This window comes from Hemicordylus capensis, chromosome 6 (genome assembly GCF_027244095.1).
Source record: "Hemicordylus capensis ecotype Gifberg chromosome 6, rHemCap1.1.pri, whole genome shotgun sequence".
NCBI lineage: Eukaryota > Metazoa > Chordata > Lepidosauria > Squamata > Cordylidae > Hemicordylus > Hemicordylus capensis.
The window spans coordinates 168,561,564-168,587,971 of NC_069662.1; the positions used below are offsets into that span (position 1 = coordinate 168,561,564).

The 26,408-nt window shown below is 49.5% G+C and overlaps 2 protein-coding genes across 21 annotated transcripts in view; both read right to left on the minus strand.

The window, feature by feature from the left end:
* The window catches only part of MAP4 (microtubule associated protein 4), a 242,992-nt gene extending 229,714 nt beyond the window's left edge, over window positions 1-13,278 (minus strand). For 8 of the 17 annotated variants that reach the window (XM_053263545.1, XM_053263544.1, XM_053263540.1 and 5 more), the window contains exon 1: window positions 13,052-13,276. The gene's annotated coding sequence lies outside the window, so the exon portion shown is untranslated. Of the gene's footprint in view, window positions 1-11,131; window positions 11,386-12,566; window positions 12,685-13,051 lie in introns of those variants that run through there. The other 9 variants (XM_053263530.1, XM_053263538.1, XM_053263537.1 and 6 more) reach the window with 6 other exon arrangements.
* A 3,877-nt stretch (window positions 13,279-17,155) lies between these two features.
* The window catches only part of CDC25A (cell division cycle 25A), a 35,357-nt gene continuing 26,104 nt past the window's right edge, over window positions 17,156-26,408 (minus strand). For all 4 annotated transcript variants that reach the window (XM_053264066.1, XM_053264063.1, XM_053264062.1 and 1 more), the window contains one exon: window positions 17,156-17,364. In XM_053264066.1, coding sequence (XP_053120041.1) covers window positions 17,222-17,364 — 143 coding nt within the window. In that variant the 3' untranslated portion in view covers window positions 17,156-17,221. The remainder of the gene's footprint in view (window positions 17,365-26,408) is intronic.

Consider the following 26,408-nt stretch of genomic DNA (forward strand, 5'->3'; position numbering starts at 1 on the left):
TCTACTGCAGAGAGACGTTAGCCCCAAAGGCTCTGTCTCCAGTTACAACCCTCTCCCTTTTACCGCAAGTCTGGTTTTTTTGTTAAGCAACCATCATGCTGCTCTGCCTGCTATCAAATACTGAGGCGTGGGGTTTTTCCCCCCAGTGCCATTTACTCAACCTCACCAGCCCCCACTTAGGTGTCAGCATTATACCCTACGAGCAAGGGGTTGCCAGTTCAAAACCCCGAAACTCCTACATCAGGCAGCAGCGATATAGGAAGGTGCTGAAAGGCATCATCTCATACTGTGCTGGAGATGGCAATGGTCAACCCCTCCTGGAGTCTACCAAAGACCACCACAGGGCTCTGTGGGCACCAGGAGTCGAAACCAACTCGACAGCACAACTTTACCTTTATTATACCCTGCAGGGCAATGATTCAGAATCTTAATCACACCATCAGACAGACCATCAGGTGTCCTGCAGGATGATGAAAGCAAAAACAAACCACTCCAGGTGATATTAGCAAGCAAGCCAAAGCACCAGTGTTCCTTCCAAGGCGTGTGATTGCTCACATGGTTTTTTATGTCCACTCAGTTAATTTTAGATCCCGCTCAGGTTTAATCAGGAAGGTCCCACTCTAAATGCACTTGCGCACACACTGCCTTGATACTGCTGCCAAGAACAAAACTCATTTCGCACACAGATCAAAAAAGTTAGAGAGAAAACTGCAAGACACACCGATGCCAACATTTTAGAGTTAACGGCATTCGAATATTTGAACATTCTTCTCCAAGTGCAACATACCAACAAATGGATGCACCCTTGCCTCATTCCCTTTTGGAACAAACACTTCACTTTACTCACTTCTGTTTCTGCTACAGTAGGGGTTTCCAATCTTGAGTCCCAGATGATTTTTGACTACAATCAGTGCTCCCTTTTAGGCGTGCGGGTGCTCACAAGTTTTTTGATGTCCGCTCAATTAATTTTAGATCCCGCTCAAATTGAATCAGTAAGGCCCCATTCTGAATGCACGTGCACACACACACGCTGCCTTGATAGCCAGCATAGCATAGTGGTTAAGACTGTTGGACTAGGACCAGGAAGACTTGAGTTCGAATCCCCATTCAACCATGAAACTCACTGGGTGACTCTGGGCCAGTCACGTATATCTCAGCCTAACCGACCTCAAAGGGTTGTTGTGAGGATAAACATAACCATGTACACAACTCTGAGCTCCTAGGAGGATGAGAGGGATATAAATGTAATACAGGTAAAACTCGGAAAATTAGAATATCGTGCAAAAGTCCATTAATTTCAGTCATGCAAATTAAAAGGTGAAACTGATATATGAGACAGACGCATTACATGCAAAGCGAGATAAGTCAAGCCTTAATTTGTTATAATTGTGATGATCATGGTGTACAGCTCATGAAAACCCCCAATCCACAATCTCAGAAAATTAGAATATTACATGGAACCAAGAAGACAAGGATTGAAGAATAGAACAATATCGGACCTCTGAAAAGTATAAGCATGCATATGTATTCAGTACTTGGTTTGGGCCCCTTTTGCTGCAATTACTGCCTCAATGCGGCGTGGCATGGATGCTATCAGCCTGTGGCACTGATGAGGTATTATGGAAGACCAGGATGCTTCATTAGTGGCCTTCAGCAATTCTGCATTGTTTGGTCTCATGTCTCTCATCCTTCTCTTGGCAATGCCCCATAGATTCTCTATGGGGTCAGGTCAGGCGAGTTTGCTGGCCAATCAAGCACAGTACACTGTATACTTTTCAGAGGTCCGATATTGTTCTATTCTTCAATCCTTGTCTTCTTGGTTCCATGTAATATTCTAATTTTCTGGGATTGTGGATTTGGGGTTTTCATGAGCTGACTTATCAGGCTTGACTTATCTCGCTTTGCATGTAATGCGTCTGTCTCATAGATCAGTTTCACCTTTTAATTTGCATGACTGAAATTAATGGACTTTTGCACGATACTCTAATTTTCTGAGTTTCACCTGTACATACATACGGACAGCCAACCAGAACAAAACTCATTCTGCACAGTTTAAAAAAACACTGACTACAATTCCCTGTGGCCACTGTGACTGGGGATGACAGGCTTTGTAGTCCAACATCATCTGGGGACCCAAAGTTGGGAACTCCTTAGTGCTACAGGATCACATCTCAGTCATGGAAATTCAGGTCCTCTGAATCCATGGCTAAAAGCACCCCAAGTTATAGTCAGCCTCTCCCCGGCACAAGCACCAGATACAAAGGGATGCTGCAGGATCCAAAGTAAACATCTCCAGCATAAACAGCAGCTGACTAGGGATGTGCACGAATGGTCTTCGGTACCAGCGGAGGTACTACTTTAAGGGCGGGGGAGGGTGTACTCACCCACCCACCCCCGCCGCATTTCCCCTGCCGGCGCTCTATAAACTTTAAGCCCCTCGGGGCGGCAGCGTCCCTCCCTGCCACCCCGTCCCGTCCCCCCCCCCCGTCGGTCGGAAGTTGCATGCGTGCGTGCATGACGGGCGCACGCACACACGCTCGCAACTTTCGGCCACTTCCAGCCGACGGGGGAATGGGGCAGCAGGGAGGAACGCTGCCGCCCCGAGAAGCTTAAAGTTTTCAGAGCGCCAGTGGGGGTGAGTGGGTGAGTACAGCCTCCCCCGCCCTTAAAGTACTACCTCCGCCTGTGCCGAAACACCGAATACCGCCCCAGCGCCGAAACATTTCGGAGGCCTTTACAATGGCCTCCGAAACATTTCGGGCACATGCCCACAGCTGACATCCTGGACTAAAGTATTCAAGGGAAGTCCCACTGAAATTAATACAAGAAGTTCATAATGGCTAACTTGTCGAAATAACTTCAGTGTGGAGCAATTTCACCAGGATGTCAGCCTGTAAGAGCAACAGATCGAAATACCCTCCACACAGAGTATTAAAGAGTGAGAGATGCTGATAGGTCAGGAAAGCATCCTATGATGACATGCTCACAGATCGGGGTGGCCCGTCTATGACTGGCCAGGGCAGCCCCTGTGAAGGAAGCCCCAGGTTCACCCTCTCAAAAGCAGAGTCCAGAGTGTTTCCTAGACTCTCAAATCCGAAATCCTGCAATGAATTATTCATCCCTGGCTTTCGATTAGTAGGACTATGTAAGCAAGCGCAGTGCACCAACATCCCGTAAGAAACCATTAAGCTTGTTTTAATGTAAAAACCAGCTCTTTGCAACTGTGCCTGATTAAATATGCCTTGACAGATTTACTCACAGGCTGATTGGTGGTTTCACATAAGTCATAAAATCTGGCATATACCTGTCAGGATTTAAAATTTTTACTGGGCACAAAGGACAGCTCTACAGTGGCCTTTCCGATTTCTAGCCAAAGCTATTGACAAGCTTTGTTGTTTGGAAGACAGATCAGGAGAGAAACTTCCACCGTCCATTTCCTCCCACTGGGATGGATGCAATGGGGAGGGCTGGATTTCTGCTGAGTTTTGGGTCCAGTCCCATTTGCTTTCCTGTAGGAAAAAGGTAACCACGAAAATAACCACAGCATTTGGGGCCTCAACTTTAAGTATAGTCTTGATCACTGAAATTAAAGCCGTCAGCATTCTCTCCAATGCCAGAATGATTATCAAGCCCATCTGTGAAAGCCAGAAGCTGAAAGAAGACTAGTAGACCCAAGTAGGGAGAACCTTATAGGGATGTGCACGAACCGGTTCGAGAGTCCTTTTACGGATCGCTGGACCGGTTTGGATATCCGGCGTTTGAGCCGGTTCTGAGGTGGGGGTTTCTTTAAGGGACAGGGAGGGTGCTCTTACCTCCCCCACCGCATTTCCTCTGCCGGCACTCTCCCCAAAATCACTGGCACGGGGCTGCAATGTACCTCCTTGCAGCCCCAGTCAGCATCAAACCGGAAGCGCCCAACTCACATGCACGCCAGCAATTTTGGGGAGAGCACCGGTGGGGGAAATGCAGTGGGGGAGGTAAGAGGCCCGCACCATCTGCCTCGCGGGTGTGCACAAACCAGTTTGTGCACATCCCTAGATCCTTATGGGCAAGAGAGGCTTTGATCCAGGATCGCATAAAAACCACCAGCTGCCAGCAGTTTTTAAAGCCATATAAGAACTCCACACATGTACCCTGATGGTGACTACCTGCCACCATCCCTCAAAATCTTGCCTCAAGTCTTGTACAACTCCTCTGAAGGGTGTTCACGTTTGGGCTGGCCAGTCTCCAGTGAAAGAGAGATAGGATGCTGTCTTCATGCTCCACTTATGTCAGGGGTCTCAAACTTGGGTCCTCAGATGTTGCTGGACTACAACTTCCATCACCTCCAGCCACAATGGGATGGTGGGAGTTGTAGCCGAATCCCTGGCTTATGGGCTTCCAGAAGGCATCAGGCATTATTGGGAAGGTGCTGGCACTGATCCTCAAAGCCCTTTCACAGCTTGCCTTCTCCCACCCTGCCTTCTGTGCTGTTCAACAGCTGAGGCTCTGCTCTGCTGCCTGAGCCGAATAAGGTTTGGCAGCCATCCACTAGGAGCAGGGCCTTCTTGGTCGCGGCATCCATGTTGCAGAATGTCCTCCCTATGGAGGTTCACTTATCTATTACCTGGATAAACGAATCAAACTATTGTTTGGCACTACTATCTGTCTGGTAGTTTCCAAGACTAGTACCAATTTGTATTTCAATACCAACATACAACCTGACTGCAGACATTTGTTCTGGTGTCCGTGCTTTCCACTGCCTTTGCCAAGTTTCTTCCTCATAAATTAACCTCCTTTTGCCATAACCACACCTAAGGGCTGCTTCTTACAAAATAGGTTGTCCCCAGTCCCTGCTGTTCTCAAGAGAGAGAAAAATGTACATTAGAGAGGCAGGGTGATATAATCTTAGGCTTATGCTGCAAAGATGTGGGTCCAAAGAATATTCGCCAGTGCATCGGACGGACAATTCTCCAAAACATTCTCTTCCATTATAATTAATGCCCTGGTGAATATTCTTTTCCAAGTGTCGCTCCAAATCCCCACTCAGCCATGAAGCTCATTGGGTTAGCCTGTGCCAGTCACCTTCTAGGCAGAATTGTTAAGGGTGTTTAACTGAAACAGAAAGTGAAATTGTGTTCCCACAAGTCACCAGTCCAACTTGCAGACCCCTCCAAGGTTGAAAACTAGAACCTGACACACGTGCCCTGCAGAAGAGACCACAGTTTAGAACTACTAGTGCCCTGCACTTGTTTCTATGGGGCACTGCAGCTGCCAAGGTCTTGACCAATTTTAGAGCACAGCTTCCAAGAGCAGTGAGCATCTTAGCTTTATCCTGGATGAGGACTGCCATGCGGATGAGCGGCACCATCCTAAATAAAAAAAGGTTTACTGTCAACTCGTCTGTTTAGAAACAATAATCAGATTCCCAACATGGATTAAATAATCCTACATGTTTGCCAAGGAAAACACAGAAGCAGCAACCGCCCTGCTAGTCTGATATAAACTCAATTATGGCTATTTCAAACTGAAGGCACCGATTTGCTTGCATCTCAACAAGCCACAGAGATCTGTCAAGGGCTCCACTGTGCATCAGATGCTACGAGGCTAATTAACCTCAAAAATCAGGAAGTTGTTGCCATCTCCTTTATTGGGTTAGGCTGACTGGAGTCATTTTGACAGCAGAAATTTAGACTAGATGTCCAGGGAGGGCAGGAAGAGAGAAGACACACTGGTGATACTAATAATTAATCAAACTGGACTTGGTTTCTCCAGTCCAGGGCATAAATAACGATGGGCAGTCAAAACAAAAAGAACCCCAGAGAAGCATGCCAAGATGTGACAGACCAGCAATAAAGGGGACATTCACAAGCCCTAATAGCCAATACGGGAGTTTAACACTTCTTGTAAAATCCTTAAAGCCACCAGCAACTGTTTACTAGCAGGCGAATACAAAAGGACCCAAACACAGAGCAGCAGAACAGCAACACAGCCCTGCGAAGTCTGCTCACGGCTCCTGTATGCAACCATGTCTGACCAAAGGCGGCATGTGACAGGTGCCGACACCTGCCACAGGTAGGAAGGCATTCAATGCAGCCGGCGCGGTTGGTGGCGACTCAAAACCAGGCCTTTTCCAGGGTTGCCCCAGGACTTGAGAACTCACCTCCGAACACAACTAGAGCCTCCCCTTCTCAGAACGTTTTTAAGCAAGATCTGAAAACACAGCTGTTTAATCAGGCTTTTCATTTCTATTTCTAAAGTTTTAAGCTTTAGCCTGCATATCTGTGTTTTAAATTGTTTTAATCATGTTGATGTTTTAATTGCTGTTGTGTTTTAGACTGTGAACTGCCCTGCCCAGAGATTTGCATATGGTGTGATGTAGAAATACGCTAAATAAAAATAAAGCAAATTGCTACTTTGCAGAAGCAGTCCATTGGTCATTAAGTGCAGTACTGGTATGTGAAAGGCTTATGAACAGCCACTTTATCTGGCCACCTATGGCAAGTAAGTAAGAGCTGGCCTAGCCCAGTGGCTAAGGGAGTGAGCTACTAATCAGCTTGAATCTGGCCAGCTCAATAGGTGGGCCAAGGCAAGCCGCACCCTACCAGCCTCAGCTCCCCAGCTACAATGGGGGGGGGGTAATAATCAGGGATGTGCAAACCGGTTCGATATTGAACCCGTTCGGTTAAATTGCCTGGAGTGGGCGTTCTTCAGCCCTTTCCGGGCCTCACCCCCATCACGGTGGCCATTTTGGAGGCCACTGTGCATGCGCGATGGACCTCTACGTGGCCTGGGTCATGATAAAATGGCTACCGCAACGGGGGTGAGGCCGCAAAGGGCCAAAGACTGCTTGAACCAGGCAATTTAACTCATAACGGAAGCCAATGGGGGGAGGGGGAACCTCCAGGGACCCCACCACAGCCTCAGAGAAGCCCCCTGGAGCGGGGGAAGTAAAAAAATTAAAATAAAGTAAAATTTAATATTTGCTAAACCTCCCCCCCAACACTGAACTGGGATGTGTGGTTTGAAGGGGGCAAAACCGAACCGGCCTTGAACCGAACCGGCCTTGAACCGAACCGCGCCAGCCAGTTTTATGCACACACCTAGTATTAATTCAGGGGTTCTCAAACTTCTGGGGACCCACACTGGAGAAGCCATCACAGGGTTGTTTTAAAGATTTAAAGAAAAAAACCTTACAACAGTTTAAAAGCACAATTAAATGTAAAAAGCTTGAGTGAAAAGGTAGATTTTTAAGGATTTTTTTTACAAGTTGTGAGAGATGGGGAGGCTCTCATCCCGACAGGGCATGAATTCTCTGTGGCTGCCCCGAGTCTCGGGGCAGCCACAGAGCAGGCCCGTATTATCTATATCAAGATCATACCTGTGAAGGACCTAGCACACTCAACAAGCAACACACAGATGCCAAGTATTATTATTGGGCAGACTCTCCAAGCAGCAACCCTCCAAGCAAAGACTTCTACCTATTACCCAAGATAGTTTCAAGTCATGATTATGAGCTCATCTGGTCATCTACTGAAAATGAGAATTGCCTCCAGATGACGAATGAAAAGAAATTCTCATTCGAAAATGAGCAAGGAGCTGGCCCCGTTCTCTCTCTCTCTCTCTCTCTCTCGTCATCAATGTCCTATGAACAACTAGCATAGGCATGCAAGAGCAGGCTGACTACTCAATGTTTTTGTGGGCTACTGACTTGGGGAAATGACTCACAAGACAGTTTTAACTGGAGATGCCAGGAGACCAATCCAGGACTGACGACGTTTCCTTTGGTAATATGAGCAATGCTTGTGCAGTTGTAGGAGCCTACTACGCGATGGGATCACAAGAGCCGAGCTGGCAGGGAATGAAAGAGCAGTGAGCTGGCTGAGGGTGTTAAGCAAGAGCGGAGCTTGAACCTGGCTCCATTTTGGCATAGCTTAAACCAGGGATCCTCAACGTTGGGCCCCCAGATGTTCTTGGACTTCAACTCCCATAATCCCCAGCCAAAGGCCACTGGGCATTATGGGAGTTGAAGTCCAAGAACATCTGGGGGCCCAACATTGAGGATCCCTGGCTTAAACCATCACCAGCAGCCAAGCCCTCAAGGCCAGTGCAGAAAAGCTTAACTGCATGAGCTCTCTCCCAACACATCCTATCCCGAGCAAGACGGAACTGGAACTGTGGCTAGGAGGCGGCTACGCCCACAAACAAATCACATGGTCCAGTTCTGTCTCAAGCATGCTCAGTTCACTACCCTTCCTGAGGATCTCCTACTCAGGGAGAAAAGCTGCAGCTGGGCTAAAGCGACCTAGCAGAATAACTCCCCACCCACCTGTTTCTCCTCCACCCATGTGACTTGGAGTCGCTTTTCAATACTCAACCATCAAGCTGGCTCAACGGCAGCCACATACCTGCCCTACAACACTGGGACTACACCCTAACATCACAGTCTCTCATTTCACCCCACAGATGAGTGTCTGGCAACTCCCCACTTTTCTCCGCCTTGCAGCAGCCTTTTCGGGTCAGCCCTGGCCTCCACCTACTGTTCCTAGTCGGCCTCCCCGAACTTCCAGTTTCCCTGCTATTCTGGGGGGAAAGAAACTCTGTTTTCACACAGTGCATAATCAACCTATGGAATTCTCTGCCGGGGGGGGATGAGATGATGGCCACCAGCTTGGATGGCTTTAAAAGGGACTTGGGCAAATTCATGGTGTAGCCATGCTTACTAGCCCAGATGCCTCTGAATCCCAGTTGCAGGGTATCAGCAATCTCTTGCCTGTGGGCTTCCCAGGGGCATCTGGCAGGCAGCTACGGGAAACAAGATTTTATTTATTTATTAGAAACATTTAATATACCGCCCACTCCGAAGACTCTGGGCGGTGCACAAAACCATGCAAAGCAAGACAGCATTAAAATTACATTCTAAATTAAAAACTAAACTAACTAACAAAAAAGAAAAAAACCAAATAGGTAAACTACAGGGCAAAAGACTGGCGAAAAAGAAGTCTTCAATAGAGATTTAAAAATCAATAAGGAAGGAGCTAAACGAATCTGAAGGGGAAGGGAGTTCCAGAGAAGTGGGGCAGCAACCGAAAAGGCCCTTTTGCGGGTCCTAGCACCACGAACCTCTTGGAAATCAGGGACCGACAAAAGGGCCATCTGAGAGGCTGGACTCATAGGCCTTGGGCCTGATCCAGCAGGGCTGTTCTGATTTACTTCCCTGCCTCTCAGAAGGTGCCTAATTCCCACCTCTTCACAGTTTGCACCCGTCTTCTTGGCTCTTATTCCATTCAACCTTTCCTAGCTTTCTTTTCTGCCCACCTCACACGACACGTTTTCTTCCAGTACCAGATTCAAATCCTATTTGGGTTTAAACAGTTGCATCCTCAAGACCCGATCCGCCCATCCCATCCTCCCCAGAAAGATCTCAGCTACACTCTCCAGAAGAGGCTGAATGTCACATCAGCAAGCTCTTGTTACCAAGGACAGTCCAATCACCACTCCATTTCCTCTCCCCGGTAGATTATTCACTAAGCAGATAAGGAGCATTCATGCCTCTCAAAACAGCGTCAGGTGCTAGGAGGTGGCGTTCAGACACTACTAACCAGGAGGAGTCCACACTCTGAACGCGTTTCCTGCTCTGAGCAGAGGCTGGACCCAAAGACTCCCAAGGTCCCTCCCAACTCTACAATGCCATTATTCTAGATGCAGAGTAACCCTTCCCTCACTACTGGGTAATCACAAACCCCCACACACTGGACCCTGGGGATGGGCCAGGGCTTTCAGGAGGAGACGGCTCAAAGCCCAGGCAAGCAGGAGTTCCATCACCTCCCATTTCAGACCTCAATCACGGGCCACTCTTTGACGTTAGCAAAGCAGACAGCCACCGGATCCCAGCTGTCATATGAAGAGCTAAAGAGAGAGCTAGCTCATGGTGGAAACTTCACGGGCCTTTTTATATCAGCCCTACCAGCTAGCATACTGATGAACACTTCAGATCCTGAATGTTTGGGGATACACCAATTCCTGTGTTTTTCTGTGTGACTGGCTTTGAGCAGTATATAAATACTCTTTGTCGTTTGAGAACTTTTGTTGAGGAGCGATATATAAATACCCACTGCGGTGGTAGTACTGAGCTGACCCAAGCAGCTAGCTTACCCCTGCAAACTGAGCAGAGGCACCTTTTAAAGTGGTGGATCTCTTATATTAAGCAGGGCGGGGAACAACTGGCCCTTTGCATGCCTCCAGTGGCTGTTGCTGGTGTCTACCTGATGTTTCCTTTTAGACTTGGAGCCCTTTGGGAACAGGGAGCCATCTTATTTATCTTTCTGTGTAAACTGCTTTGGAAACTTTTGCTGAAAAGCAGTATATAAATATTCACAGTAGTTGTAGAAGTAATTATTTTCACTACGTACCTGAAGATGAAATTATTTCCATTAGTATTGCTGAATGACACTACCCATCTTGAGCCCTTGGGATAGGAAAGGCTCTAAGACAAAACCGCAAGCGCACTCAGCCTTGGTCACTGATGGATGTGTGCTTTCTATGCTGCATCATGAAGATTTACACACCAATTTAGAGGCTTCCATACACTCATGGAATTGGCCAATAAAAGGCACTGGTTTTTTAAATCTGTGGCCCAACACAAACCATAAATCTTTGTAAAGACTAGCACGAAGGGTTGCTTATTTCAAAAAGTACCAATATGACTGTTAAGCAATCCTCCCACAGAAAGATACTTCTGTGTCACATCGGTGTGTTGCCAGGAAAGATCATGAAAGCATAAAGACAGCTGGAGAGATGGTGTTAAAAGCAGAGAGGAACCATCGCCGTAGAAAGTACATGCTTAAGAAAGAAGGGCCAGAAGCATAAACTTTGGGACCACAAATGCTGGTGTGGGAAGTCCAGAAAACTTCTCTTCCCGACAGGCACTACCACCCTCCGAGGGAGCATGGAGCCCGGCTCTTTGGTGGCTCCAGACAGACAAACACAGCTACTCTTCTGGAATTTTAATTTTGAGAGACTCTCTAGCAAAAAGTGAATGTGGCAGTGACAAAGCAGGCAGGCAGGCTTGGTATGCGCTTTGGAGGGGAGGCGGTTGATTGAGAGGCCCCCTTCCCCTCCCAGAACAGCAGGGCCCTGTGTCTAAACTTACCCGAGGCAGCGTCCCGCTCATACCACACTCCTTTAATACTTAAAATATGACAACTGTGCCTTCTAAATCGGTGCACCCAGCTTGAAGCTAGGCCCGATTTATATAAATAGCTTGCCGTTCAGATCTCCTGTGCCGATGACTGGGCAGAGTTACCGTACAAGCGGCAGTGCCTCTGCTGCTGTATCCACGCAGCTCACCACACCCATCCCCTCAAGCAGCGGTTCTGTGGACGCTTATCCTGGCTGCGTTACTGGATTACTGCACAAAATATCCCCTGATGCAATGCTAGAACCATCCCTGTAAGAGCCGGGAAGGCGACCAACCAGTCACAGCTGCGGAGAAGCAGCCGCTGGGGAGGAACCACGTAACCAGAAGGAAAAAGGAGAGTCGGAAGCCAGGATGCTTGGATACACTGGGTCTAACTCCATATTCAGCCTGGCTCCTTCTCAGGAGGCAAGGAAGAAAAAAGTGCAATGGAAGGCCTGTCTCTGTAGCACCGCACAGAACTCCCACGAGAGCATTTTTACGCCTCCTCCTCAGCAGTCACCACTTCCTCTGGGATGACAGAGCTACGGCAGCTTCTCAAGACAGATGCTGGCCTAATTTAGGCAGGATGTTCCTCTACATGCCCCTTTTTGCAAGTTTCCTGTCGTTTCTATTAAAACCTCTCATTATTACAGCCCATCCCAGCTTTCCACCACTAGAGGACTAGTAATTAGCAAGCAAATCAACACCCTGCTCCTGTTTCTTGTGTTTAGCAACATGCCTCCTCCTTGTAAAGTGGCATCCAAAAGGGTAACAGGCACATCAATGGCAAGGAAACTGACACTCTGAACCCCCAAAGTTGCCTGCTACGGAGACAGACCCTTGATCCGTCTGGTGCATCACTTTCTGCCCTCCAGGGTTTCAGACGAGGTTCTTTCCCGGCCCCACCTAGTGATGCTGCCAGAGATTGAACCCGTGACCTTCGGCCTGCAAAACATGGACTCTGCCACTAAGCGACTGCCCCTATTCTAGAATATTGGGAGGTGGGGAGGGTGCAGTTCTGAACACACGCCAAACAAATGTGAAGTCAAGCCGGTGTGCTTTGAGTGAGCAAAGCGTACAAAGGCAACACTGTTGGAAGGGTGAAATGTGACTAGACCTGCAAGAATATCTGGACATTATCAACATTTAAGTTGGAACACACACACACACACCCCACCCAGCACATGCGTGTGCACCCACGCTGTCTACGGAAACATACAAGGGCCGATATCCCTTGAGGCCAAGCTCTTGCGAACGACACACAACACAGGCTGAAGTCAAGCCTGACACGCAGGAGAAAGAGAAGAAGGGGCAGCAGGGCGCTCCAGTTTGGTCCAATTTCGGGAGCCGCCCAAGAGAGAGGCTGGACAGGGACCGGAGGGCACAGAGAGAGGGAACTTCTACTTACAATGGTCCGGGGGCGGGGGGTGTTTTTGCACACGCGCCCCCCACCAGGCCAGACCCCGCCACACTGCAAACGCTCTGGCGCTCTCTTGCACGCAACAGACACACACAGGAAACTTTGCAAGGCGCCCTGCAGCCAGCCGCCCACACCCACTCAGAGCCAAGGAGCCGCCTGCTGGACAATCCCTCCCCACCCCGCCCCAAAAAGCCCCGGGCTCCCTCCCTCCCCTGCCCCCTCCCTTCCCGACCCAGAGCACGGCAGGGCATGCAGGCCCGCCAGCCCCAACCCTTCCTGCCCTCCACCCACTGGGGGCCCCCTGGAGCAGCAGCCTCTCCCCGCTTCCCCAGCTCAGCTCCCCGCAAGCCCCAGCGGAGAAGGAGGGCCCCGCCCCGCTGCAACTCCAAAGCGCGACTCTCGACCTGCCTGCAGGGAGAGACCCTCCCCTCCCCCGCAGCTGAGCCCCGCCAGCATGCCAGGCTCCTCCTTACCGAGCGGCGGGGTCCGGGGAGCCGCCCGGCGAGTGTCCCTGCTTGGTGGTCGCCCCGGCCAGCCAGCCGCCCGTTCCCTGCGGCGAGTCCAGCCGAGAGCAGCAGCAGCAGCAGCAGCAGGCGGAGGCAAGAGGGAGGAGCCACCGCCAGCCTCGCCCACCTCACCCCAACCCGCTGGCCGGGGCCGCTTCGAATCCTGCCAATCCGAGCCGGAGCCTTCCCCCTGGCGGCCAATGGGACCGAGCGCGGGAGGCGGCGTGGGGAGGAGAGGCTGCCGCCGCAGCAGCAGCAAGATTGGGCGACGCGTGAGGGGAGGGGCCTCCTGGCGGGCCGGGCAGGCAGGCTCGAGGCGGCGGGGATGGGCCGAGGGGGCGGGGCCGGGGAAAGCGTCCCAGGAGGGGGCGTGGCCAGGGCCAGAGCAGAGGCGAAGCTGGAATGCGGGCCGCGGGCGGGGACAGGCCGCAGAGAGGGAGGCGGAGACGAGGCAGCCACGCTCCCGTGGGCAAGGAGGGGCTGCATCCAGCCGCGTGCACGCACGGCCCAATGCATGCAAAGAACGCTGCCCTGCTGCACCTTGGGCGGCGGCGGCGGCAGGCAGCTGTGGCGTTGCACTGAGCAGGAGGAGGAGGAGGGGAGCATGAGCATCCGAGCGCATGGCTGGTGCAGTGCTGGTGAGAATCCTAGTGGGGCAAACGGCGCAAGAAACGTGCGGAGCATCCATCGCCCTCAGCCGCCTCCTTTCCAGGGCTGACCGAGTCGCGGGTGAGCGGGCCTGCTCGCTCGGAAGTGTGGCTCTCCTTCAGGGTCTTTCTGCCTTGCTTTTAGTCTTGTAAGTGTGGTTAGGGGGGTGGCAGCTCTGGAGACCTGGGGACCTAGGCAGCTGCCATATCCTGAGTCCGCCCCTTGGTCCATCTCGCTCACCACTGTCTACCCAGAGTGGCAGCAGCTTCTCCAAGCTTGCAGGCAGGAGTGTCTTTCTCAGCCCTGTCTGGAGATGCTGCTGCCAGGGAGGGAACCTGGCACCTTCTGCAGGCAGGCAGGCAAGCAAGCAGAACGCAAGATGCTCTCCCCAGAGCGGCCCCCTCCCCTCAGGGGAATGCCTGACAGTGCTCACACATGTGGTCTCCCATTCAAATGCAACCAGGGCGGACCCTGCTTAGCATAGGGGACAATCCATGCTTGCTTCCACAAGACCAGCTCTCCTCCATGTCTATCCTCTGCACACACTGCCATGAGAGTAAACCCCAGAGAACCCAATGGGGCTTGCTTCTGAGTAAACCTGCACTCCAACAGTCCATGAAATTCGGGACGTAGCAGCGAGTGTGTTGGCCAGGCTGGCCAAGCCAGCTAGGAGGCCTGGCATCCCGTTCTGACTGCAGGCTCGCCACAGAGGGGAAGAAAGCAGGTGGTCAAGGGCACATCATGGCCGGCGAAAAGAAGAGTGCTGTTGCCCTTGTAGCAATCCAGTCTCATCCCAAGGATGGCAGAGACTGGATTCCCCGTGCCAGAGCCTGGGGTCCACCGGCCAGATGCTCGGCGCTGCGCTGCGTAATGCCTTCCTGCTGTGCAAGAAACCTCTTGCCTGGCTGGGGGCTTCTCAGAGGCATCTGGTGGGCCACTGACTGTGAAACAGGGTGCTGGACTGGATGGGCCTCCTTGGGCCTGATCCAGCAGGGCTGTTCTGATGTTCCTGTGCTAGGTTGCACATTTGGCTTGATTTGCGGGCAAGATCGCGTGAATGGATCGTTCTGTTGTAAAGCTCTATAACACTGGTTCTGTTCTCTCTCAGGAGTTAATGCAGAATTGCACTTACTTTATTACATTTATATCCCGCTCTTCCTCTGAGGAGCTCAGAGCAGTGATACATACTTATTTTTATCCTCACAACAACCCTGTGAGGTAGGTTAGGCTGAGAGATACATGACTGGCCCAGAGTCACCCAGTGAGTTCCATGGTTGAATGGGGATTCGAACCCAGGTCTTCCCGGTCCTAGTCCAACAAAAAGCCCAAGGGCTGGATTTGGCCCGTAGGGACTATTTTACTAGGCCCCAGGTATCCTGCAGCAACACAGGAGCTAGAAACTGCCTTATAGCACCATCCTATGCATGTTTTCTCAGAAATATGTTCCAGTGAGGCTTACTCCCATGTAAGCATGCCTTGGATTGCAGCCTAAAAGCAACGACAATTCAGGGAGAGTTGGCATTTGTTTGGGGCTGGCGGGCACTCCAGGGGCCCCACTGATTTAGCAGGGACAGGACCTATTTTCTGGCCACTATCCTTGGTTAAAACTATGGGTCCATTGACAGGGGGAATAGATCCACAAGTAACTAATAATATTTTTAATTTTAATGTAATGTGCTAAAAATTGACCTCAGCCCTGCACACCAAGTTGTGGGTGATTCCGGCCCCCTAGGGCATTTGAGACGTGCAGCCCTGAGTTAAAGTGAGGATGGCATACGAGTAGACATTTCTGTGTATCTCCCTTTTAATTCTATGTGGAAACGACTGGTCGAAACAAAATCTCAATTGTATGGGACCTCGCTTGACGAGCTAAGCTTGGGTTATGACTCTGCTATGAAGTCCATCAAGCAACGAATACTGGATGTTGAGTTACAACTTGAAGTAGCTAAAATTTCAAAGGGTGTGTATCTCAGTGATCAGATTTTTAGCTCGAACCCTGCTGCATACCTAAGAAATATTACACTTCCTAAATTCTCACGTGCTCTTTCGCTAGTGCGATTAAATGCACTTCCATCGGCAGTGCTTTATGGGAGGTTTAATAGGGTCCCTTATTCTTCCCAGCTTTGCCTGTGTGGCTCAGGCGCTATGGAGACCACTGATCATCTTGTTTTATATTGTGACCTCCACAAGGATATTTGTATAAATCTTATTTTACCTTGGCTGAAGACATATCCTAAACATCCAGATGAATTCTATCTAAATGTCTTGTCTAATTTTAATTCTAAGTCTACTAATTCAGTGACTAAATACTGTTATATTGTGTGTAAGCTGCGCTCTCTTGTTTACGATTATGTTTCTGGTCAATGACTGAAATAAAGTGACTGACTGACTGGGTATCTACCAACTCTTTCTTTTAGTTTATGGAACACACTGCCACAGGATGTAGTAATGGCCACTGTCTTGGATGGCTTTAAAGGGCAATCAGATGAATTAATGGAGAAGATCTATGGATGGCTATTAGTCATGATCGTGTCTGTGATGAACCTCCATCTTCAGAAGCGAAATAATAATAATTAATAATAATAATAATAATATTTATATACCACTTTTCAAAAAAAGTTGGCAAAGCAGTTTATATAGAAAAACATATAATAAATAGGACGATTCCCTTTTCCAATAGGCTCACAATCTAAAAAGAAGTATAAAGTAGACACCAACAAGAACACACAGCCAATGGAGGTAAGCTGTGCTGGGGTTGGATAGGGCCACTTGCTCTCCTGCTGATAAATGTAAGAGAATCACCACTTTGAAGGTGATAGTAGTCCAGCAACATCCTGGGACCCAAGTTTGAGAACCCCAGGATGGGATGATCAGGTTAATCTTTGACCTTAAATTCTTATGTCAGTGTGGTGTAGCGGGTAGATTGTCACACCAAGGGTGAGGAGTCCCACATTCAAAGAGAGCTACTCAGCCATGGAGTTCACTGGATGGCTTTGTACCAGTCACCTGCTCTTAGTCGAACCTGCCTCACGGGGCTGTTGTAATAATATATAAATAAGGGGAGAAGGAGAACGTGGTGTGCTGCTCGGAGCTCCAGTGGGCAGGATAGAGATGGAAATCATCACCTGTGCTTAGGGCAGCAGTTCTTCTCTGTACTTTTATGAGTAAGTGCTCTTGCTTCACATGGTGGAATCTGCCAGGCTATGCAGTTGCACACATTTCTTGCTGCCTGCTTCACCTGGGCTTATTTCCTGCTGCCTCTTACCCCCTTCATTCACTTTTTAAAATTATTTTCATTTATTTTTTATCCTTGGGGTCATCTGGGAGGAGAGAATGTCAAGGGGCGGCCACAGTTTTGTAGAATCACAGCTATTAAAATATCACCATAAACCACAGATGAATGAATACTGTATGCAAATGAAATGAAGTGTTGCAGTTTGTTTAATTAGTACCATGTTTTCCAGTGGAAGATTTAGCTTTGTGCTTTCTTTAGGATTCTAAGTCGCTCCCAGCTGACTGTCCTACTACTACCAGAAGTCTTGATTTCCTTCCTGAACAGGGCGTAATGGGCACCCACCAAGGTTCACAAGGGCTGCAGCCCATAATCTGCTTCCAGAGCTTTGTGTTCAGCCCTGCAATAATGAAGAAAATGGTACCTTGACACATATGCAGAGTTCCTGTTGCCTGCCTCTGAATAAGCACAGTTTCTTTCTAGGCTCCTGGGACTGAGGAAAAGAGCATCCTGCTCTATTATTATGTATTATTATTATTTATTTGATTTCTTTACCGCCCTTCCAAAAATGGCTTAGGGCAGTTTACACAGAGAAATAATAAATAAATAAGATGGCTCCCTGTCCCCAAAGGGCTCACAACCTTAAAAGAAACATGAGATAGACACCAGCAACAGTCACTGGAGGTCCTGTGCTGGGGGTGGAGAGGGCCAGTCACTCTGGAGTCCTCAGGTCACATGCAGTCTCCCATCCAAATGCAAACCAAGGCAGACTCTGCTTAGCAAAGGGGACAATTAACACTCGCTGCCACAAGACCAGCTCTCCTCGCTTTCCTTCCTCCCACAGGGTCAGTTCCTGGCATCATCGGCTAACAACCCAATGCAGCACTCTGATCTGCTTAAGCCAGGAGTTCTCAGACTTGGGCCCCCAGATGCTGTTGGACCACAACTCCCATCATCCCCCACCACAATGGCTGAAGGTGGATGATGGTATTTGTAGTCCAACACCCCCTTCACCGTTCAGGGCGAAGCCCTGTCCGCGGCCTGCTGGGATGCAGCAAACGAAGACGGCCCGGGAGGAAGAGCAGGGCAGAGGGCTGTCTCTGGATAGCCTTGAGTCACCCTTTATAAATACGGCAACAGCTGATTAAATAAGGAGAGCCGGGTGAATGCCCCAGCAGCCTATAGGATATTCTCTGTCCTTTAGCTGCTCTGCTGTTCAGCTGATTTCTATCTGGAGATTAAGGGATTTGCTTCTCCATTAAAACTATTCTCCTCCTCAGTGTACCAGTTGGAGGGGACAAAGAGGCCTGTGCGTTTGTGTCCCTGTCTCCCGGCTCCCGCATGCCCTGGAACCAGCAAGTACAGTTGGTCCTTTTCCCCTTGACACACTTCCAGGGAACACTTCCAAAACGTCTCATCGATCACCATGTTTGTCCGAGATCTGCCCATTGGCTGCCCTGCTGGCCAGGCTGAAAGAGGAGGAGGAGGAGGAGGGCAGCTGCCTGCTCCAGTGTTACTACTGCCCGGATAAAGGAGCTGGCCTGCCATGGTCCTCAGCGCCTGGCAGGTGAAGACTGTGCAATGGCTGCTTTAGAGTGGTGAGAGAAATTAACTCTGCTTATGCTCAGATGCACTCTGGTTATTGCATGCCCTGAACGAAATGGGTAATAAATATATGCGGAGAAGCAAGCTGGGTTCCTGGTCATGTGTCATGCAAGCACTGCACCATTCAACAGATTTGCAGAGCACATGCTTTGCCTGCAGAAGATTGAAAACACAGGAGCATAAGAAGCTGCTTTATACTGAGTCAGACCCTTGGTCCATCTAACTCAGCATTGTCTACACTGGCTGGCAGCAGCTCTCTGAGGTTTCAGGCAGGAGTCTCTCCCTGGAGATGCTGCCAGAGATTGAATTCGGCATGCAAACCAGATGCTCTTCCACTGAGCTATAGCCCCATATCTTCCAGTGCTCACATGTAGTCTCCCATTCAAATGTAAACCAAGGCAGACTCTGCCTAACAAAGGGGGCAATTCATGTTCGCTGCCACAAGACCAGCCCTCCTCCTACCGGGTCAGTTTCTGGCATCATCAATTAACAGCCCAAGGCAGCACTAGGGTCCGCTTCAGCCAGGGGATCTCAAACATAGGTCCCCAGATGTTGATGGACTACAACTCCCATCATCCCCTGCCATACAATGGCTGAAGGTGGCTGATGGTATTTGTTGTCCAACAACATTTGAAGACTCGGGTTTTAGAACCCCTAGCTTAAGTCCATGAATTGAAATCAAATGTGCAACGTGCGTTCATTTAGCTTAATTGGCGTAATCTGATGCAGGTTGCCTTAGACCACCATTGTGCAGAGCAAGAGGCTGCTGGTTCGAATCCCCGCCAGTATGTTTCCTAGGCTATGGGAAATGCCTATATCGGGCAGCAGCGACATAGGAAGATGCTGAAAGGTATCATCTCAGACTGCGCAGGAGACAGCCATGGTAAAGTGTGTGCCGTCGGGTCAGTGTCGACTCCTGGCGCCCACAGAGCCCTGTGGTTGTCTTTGGTGGAATACAGGAGGGGTTGACCGTTGCCCCCTCCCGCACATGGTCAACCCCTCCTGTGTTCTACCAAGAAAGCCACAGGGCTCTGTGGTCACAAGGAGTTGGCACCGACTCAACAGCAGCACTACTTTACTTTACTGCACCATTCCAGTTCCCTTCCTTCCTAGTAGTGGCCATGGTGCTTCTCTCTCCTGTGTGCTTTTGTCCTAGAAACAACTAGTCCTCCAGAACACCCCCTATGCTTTTTAAATATTATACATTTTGTGGAGGGAGGGAGAGAGATTCCTCCACTCTGCCGTAACAGTATTTAGGATCATGCAACGAAATTGGCAAGAGATTCAGGACTGACCCCCAAAAAATCTGCACACAATGTTTAAGTAATTGAGGGAACTGCCTGTCACAAGAAGTGGTGATGACCATTAACTTAGATGGTTTTTAAAGAGTTACATTTATGAAGAAGAAGAGATCTTTCAATGACAAAAGGAAGTACTTTTTCACACAGCACATAATTAATCTCTGGAATTCTCTGCCACAGGATGCAGTGATGGCCGGCCCCCAGCTTGGATGGCTTGAAAAGGGGCTTGGACAAATGCATGGAGAACAGCTCTATCAATGGCTACTAGTCTCAGGGCTATAGGCCACCTTCAGCCTCAGAGGCAAGAGGGGAGCGACATCAAGAGAGAGGGCATGCCCTCAGCTCTTGCCTGTGGGCTCCCCAGAGGCATCTGGTGGGCCACTGTACGAAACAGGATGCTGGGCCAGATAGGCCTTGGACCTGATCCAGCAGGGCTGTTCTCAATTGGCCATGATGGCTAAATGGAGCCTCCAGCTGTAGGGACAGTCTGCCTCTGAATACCAATTGCTGGGGAGCAACAACAAGAGAGGGCAATTGTCTTCAAGCCCTGCTTGTGGGTTTCCCAGAGGCCACTGTGGGGAGCAAGAGCAGGATGAGATTAACCCACTTTGCTCTTATCCAGCAGGGTATCTTTTGACTCTCCCCGGAGCAGCTCCCAGCTTTTGCCCATCTGAAGCTCAGCTGCCTGTGGCAGAATGTTCTGAGCGTGGCCCAGATTCACCCATCAACCTAACGGAGAAGGAAGAGAACCTTTGAAACCGCTTCTGGCCCCCTTAACTCTGCCCCAAGGTCCTATGCATTGCACCTTAACCGTCGCATTACCATTCTTGAGCCTGTATGCCTAAGAGGGAACAGAAAACGAATTTCTAAGAAGGTGCGCGTGTGCGCGTGCACGTGCACACACATGCACTTGGCCACGGATGATGCCAGGCGCCACCGCAGTGTCCTGGGGCAATGCTTTGGTGGCCCCAAAGAGCCCTTCTGTTATTTTTCAATTAGCAGCTCTCTCTGCACTCTCAGGCCCATTGAGATGCTTTGCCGCTGATGCTCTCCATAACTTGATACCATGACTCAGCTTCTCCCTCCCTCCCTCCCTCCCCTGGTGAGCTGGCTGGTCGTGCCAAGATCCGGTGAGAGACACAATACCAATCCCTTGCTGTCCCTGTTTTGGGGAGGAACTCAGATCTGGCGACAACAACCTGGTTTTGCAGCAACTGTAGAGGACTAAAGGCAATCTTGCTTAGAAGGAGCCCAAGTCACCGAGGGTATTACAAAAAGCATGTCTCTTTTGCTGAAAATGAGAAGGGAAAGAGAGGAAATGCTTGCGCAGCATTGCAGGGATTGTGTGCAGGCCAGGAGAAACAAGGATTGGCTGCCCTAGACACTGTTCAAAATGCTGCAAGTAAGTTCTGGGGTTATGGAAACTTCTTCAGAAGTAGGGGTTGAAATTAAACAGCCCAAGATGAAAGATGTCAATAGAGTAAAGCAGAGAGTTCTTTGAAACACAGGAGCAGAAGAATGTCTGGCAATATCCGGTTTAAACATCCAGCAGGAAAGAGGTCGGCCCTGGTTTGCATTGGAACGGGAGCCTACTTGTGAGCACTGTAAGATAGTCCCCTTGAGGGATGGGGCCACTCTGCAAAGAGCATCTTGCCTGCTTGCGTGCAGAAGCTTCCAAGTTCCCTCCCTGGCAGCATCTCCAAGAGAGGGCTGAGAGAGACTCCTGCCTGCAACCTGGGAGAAGCCGCTGCCAGTCTGTGTAGACAATACTGAGCGAGATGGACCTATGGTCTGACTCAGTACATGGCAGCTTCCTACATTAATCTCAAGAAATGTAATCACCAGATCTTGCAGTCCTTAAAATGAGCCTAGCTACACAACTCACTTAAATGGTTTTGCAGTCGTTTAAGCCGGGGTCCCCAACCAAATGTTGCTGGGACTACAGCTCCCATCATCCAAAGTCGCAAAGTATGGGAGCTATAGGACAACTTCACTTGGGGACCCAAGTTTGAGAATCATGGCTGGCTTCCCCAAAATATTGCTGGGGAAAGTTATTTTGAAATTCTCCCAACACAAATCCTTACCCTGCCTTTCACAGACCTGTAGGCCTCAGAGTATCCTGACCTGAGGAATCCCAATTTTTTGAGTTAACACAGGTCAGTTTGCCCATTCCCCTGCCAAAGTGGCCAGTCTGTTCTGACAGATGAGATTCTTAGTCCTTGAAAGTTAGAAAGGGAAGCCCAAAACAAGGAAGACACAGTGCAAGGCAGTCTCTTCAATACTGGAAGCAAGTTTCCAGTTATGCAAAGCACTTCTTGGAAGGAAGGTGTTCAAAGCAAAATATGGCCTGGTCTGGCTGGTTTGTATTATCTCAGCAAGAATAAGTTAGGCCAGATGCTGGGCTGAGTAGTTGTCAGGCAGAGCAGCCTTGCTCAGAGGATTTGAAGTTGAGATGAAACAGCGTGCTGAACACGGGTGGCATTTGCGCAGCAAAAGCTTCAGCTCTAGACGTGACAGGCCTCGGGGTGTCATCGGAACCTAGGAAGCTGCCTTACACCAAGTCAGACCATTGGTCCATCTAGCTCGGTGTCTCTAATTTTAATCTGGTTTAAATATGTTTTAAATTAATGGTTTTATTCTGTGTTTTTGATTTTAATGTAAACCATCCTGAGCCACTTTAGGAAGGGCAGTATATAAATGGAATGAATGAGATGAAATTGAGGCTTGAGGCCACGGCTTGAATCTGGTCTGTTTTCTTTTGCAATGGCTGTCTATCCAGAGTCCTTCTGTATTGTTGCTAGATGAAGAAGATATTGAAGCTCTTTCTTACTGGTTAGTTCCACAATGTGGACAACTGGATCTGGCAATAGAGCGCATTGCAGAAGTCAAGTCTGGAGGTTACCAACCGATGTACCACTGTTTTGAAGTCGTTCCTCTCAAGAAATGGACGCAGCTGGCATTTCAGCCGAAGCGGATAGAAAGCCCCTCTGGCCACCGCCTCAACCTGAGATACCAGGGAGAGGTGCGGATCCAGAAGTACTCCCAGACGGTGAACCTGTTCCTTTTGGGGAAGTGTGACCCCATCTAGAACAGGGAGATCAAAATCATCTCTGGAGTTCTGACCCTGCACAATAAGTACCTCCATCTTATCTGGATTCAGTCTCAGTTTATTCTCCCTCATCCAGCCCATTACTGCTGCCAGGCAGGCATTTAGGGAAGTTACGCCATGTCATCAGCATACTGATAACACCACACTCCAAATCCCCTGATGATCTCTCCCAGCGGTTTCATGTAGATGTTAAAGAACATTGGAGAGAGTATGCAACCTTGAGGGACACCATACTTAAGCTCAGATTTCGAAGAGCAACAGTCTCCAATCGACACCATCTGGCATCTGTCCGAGAAGTAGGAGCAGAACCACTGTAAAACAGTGCCTCCCGCCCCCAACACTCTCTGATGTTCCAGAAGGATACTATGGTCAATAGTATCAAAAATTTCCTTTCCTTCTTTCCTGTTTTCTTTCTCCCAGTTACAAAAAGTGCAGGGATTGGGTGGGTGGTGTGGTATGCTGGCAGCTATGTGGTAAGGAAGAGACTTCGAATAAACCCTGGATGCTTCTGTGTACGGGGTCCTCCCTTGCCCTGAGCTGTGCATATTTCCCACTGTTGTAAGCATGGGATGGAGCGTTGACTGCAGAGCTCATCACTAGCTGTGTTTCTGTTTTTTAAAACAGAAACATGTTCCTAGTCCTTATGACTGCAGCCTTGGTTCAAGCATGCAAGGCTGCAGTCATAAAGACTAGAAACATGATTATATTAAAAGGGAAAGGAAATCCAAGGTGCTATTCAAGCACATAGGCCAAAGCAGGGACCAAGTAGGACGCTCTGTTCCCAAGGTACTACAGCAGGTGAGGTTTCAGCCCTCTGCCCAGCTCCTCACCCCTGTGGCTAGCAAGAAAAAAATATGTGGGGAAGAACCAAATACTGGCCAATGAGCCTAACTGGGATGCAGAACTTCTTGGTGCATTTTAGTTTGTTTTAAGGGCAGATTATAAGCAGCCTTGCCTTTCCTGCAGGGAAGGAAGTTATGTCAGAAAGAAGAGTGGTGGGCAGTCCCCATAACTTCCTTCTGCTCCTGATTGCCTCTTTGGCAACTTGCCTTCTCTATGGTCAACCTCACAAGCCCCTGCAGTATCCTTTGTAGGGGCAGCCAAGCAAGCAGGAACCCTTGGCCTCTTCTTGTTGAGGTCATTTGGAATCAGCCAGGCAAGGCACTATTTGGCTTTGACCATCTTCCTCTGAAGCAGCCCTTTATTATTATAACTGGAAACTTTCTTCCCATATTTAAGGAGGCTGGCTTGCAGTGTGTCTTCCTTGCTTTGGATTTCCCTTTCTCCTTTCTAACTCCATAGGTCTCTCCGCCTATGGCTCTCACATTGAAGTTTTCTCGCCCAACTGGCCCTTGCTTGAAAAATAGTGAAGATCACCAGGGGTGTGGCAAGGTTGGGGCGGGCCCTGGGACAACAAGTGAAGATCGCCCCCCACTTCTTGAGGGAGGTGTGAGGGGGAGAGCAAAAAAGCAAGTTCTCACCCAATTGATGGGTGTCCCCGCCCCGGCCCACCCATTCCATTTTAGCTACAACCGTGAAGACTGCTGCTGTGGACCAATGGTCTGAATCCATATAAGGCAGCGTCCTCCCTTAAGGTCACAAGAGGCCCATCACTCAGAGAGCACCTGCTTTTGCAGGCTGAATGCCTCCTTGACACAGCTGCACCTGGGCAAGATCCCTTTCTGATGGAGAGCTGCTGCCAGTCAGAGCAGATCGTCCTGAGCGAGACGGCCCAACGTGATCTGACTTGGCAAAGATACAGGAAAGCAAACCCATGGATCCTAGAACAAATCAGTCCAGAATTCTCACTCCAGGCACAAATGACCAGGTTCAAACTATCCTACTTCGGACACATTCTGTGAAGACCCAGCTCCCTTGAGAAGTCCATCATGCTGGGGAAAGTGGAAGGCAAGAGAAGAAGAGGACGACCAGCAGCAAGGTGGAGGGACTCGATGACAACAGCCATGAATGCAGCGCTGAGAGACCTGAAAGGCCAAGCTGAAGACAGACCATCCTGGAAAGAATCTATCTATGAAGTCACTAAGAGCTGACACCTGGCACTTAATCAAGGTAGACAATAGTTTGTGTTGCTTTGCCCTGAATGAAGAAAGCAAAACCTGTCTTTAGGCGACCAAGGGCAGCTTCTGTCCTACCTCGACAGGGACAGAAGTTGTGAAGGCACATATGCTTTGACTTCTGCTTTCCCTTGAGCCCATCCTCTGGCATTCAGTCGCAGTCATAAATCAGGCATGGTGACAGTCTCTCTGTATATCTACTGTGACCCCCTGCTCCTTCCATTTAACAGCAGTCCGTCCAGTGTGGGGCCTCCCTGGCAGTCCTCAGGGCTGGGCGCTTCGGCACAGTCACGCAACCCCTGGCAGAAAGGGGGGAGGACTCTGAGGGACAGCCCCTTTCCTTCACTGCCCCACTGCAGAGACAGCAGCACCTGCCGACCATTGTTTGATTCCATCAACGTATTTATTTGATGGATTTACATATCACCTTGACTCGCATTTCTAGGAGGTTTGAACCCTATGGACATACGAATACCATATGGACATAGGCAGCTGCGTTCTGCTGAGTCAGTCCTTGGGTCTGTCAAGCTCAGTATGGTCTACACTGACTGGCAGCAGCTCTCCAAGGTTGCAGACAGGAGTCTTTCCCAGCCATACCTGGACATCCTGCCAAGGATTGGAACTGGGACTGTCAACATGCAAGTCCTAGAGCGAAGTAGTGCCAGGACATCCTAAAATGAATGCCCGCTGACATGTACGGGTTCCTTCCAAATGGCATGGCATGCACTGAGTTTCCAAATAGCCAACAGCCATTCGTGGCATTGGCTATCATTCCTTTTCATGCATTCCCTGGTGTCTACCTGGCCAGATGCTTGGTGCCAGCCTAGTGGAGCAGGAACAGAGGAAGCTGCTTCACACCAAGTCGGGCCAGGGGTCCGTCTAGCTCAGTATCTATCATCTACACTGGCAGGCAGCAGCTTTTCCAGGGTTTGAGAGGTGGGTCTTTCCCAGGCCTACCTCGAGATGGAACTGCACCTGAGACCTTCTGCGTGCGAAGCAGGTGCTCTGCCACTGAGCTGAAGCCACGCTTGATCCTAACTAGTCCAGATGTGTCTTTCAAAAAAGCAATAGCCTCCCCTTATACAACTCATTCTGGTGAACAGCTTTGGGAACTCTTAGGATTGAAGAGTACCATATTTATGCAAATAGAAGGCAACTCTGAATTTAAGACAATGCCTTAAAAGAGAGAGGTTACATGCAGGTTAAAAGGTAAAGTGTGCCATCGAGTCAATTTCAACTCCTGGTGCCCACAGAGCCCTGTCGTCGTCTCTGGCAGAATACAGGAGGAGGTTACCATCGCCACCTCCTGCGCACTACAAGAAGATGCCTTTCAGCATCTTCCTCTGTCACTGCT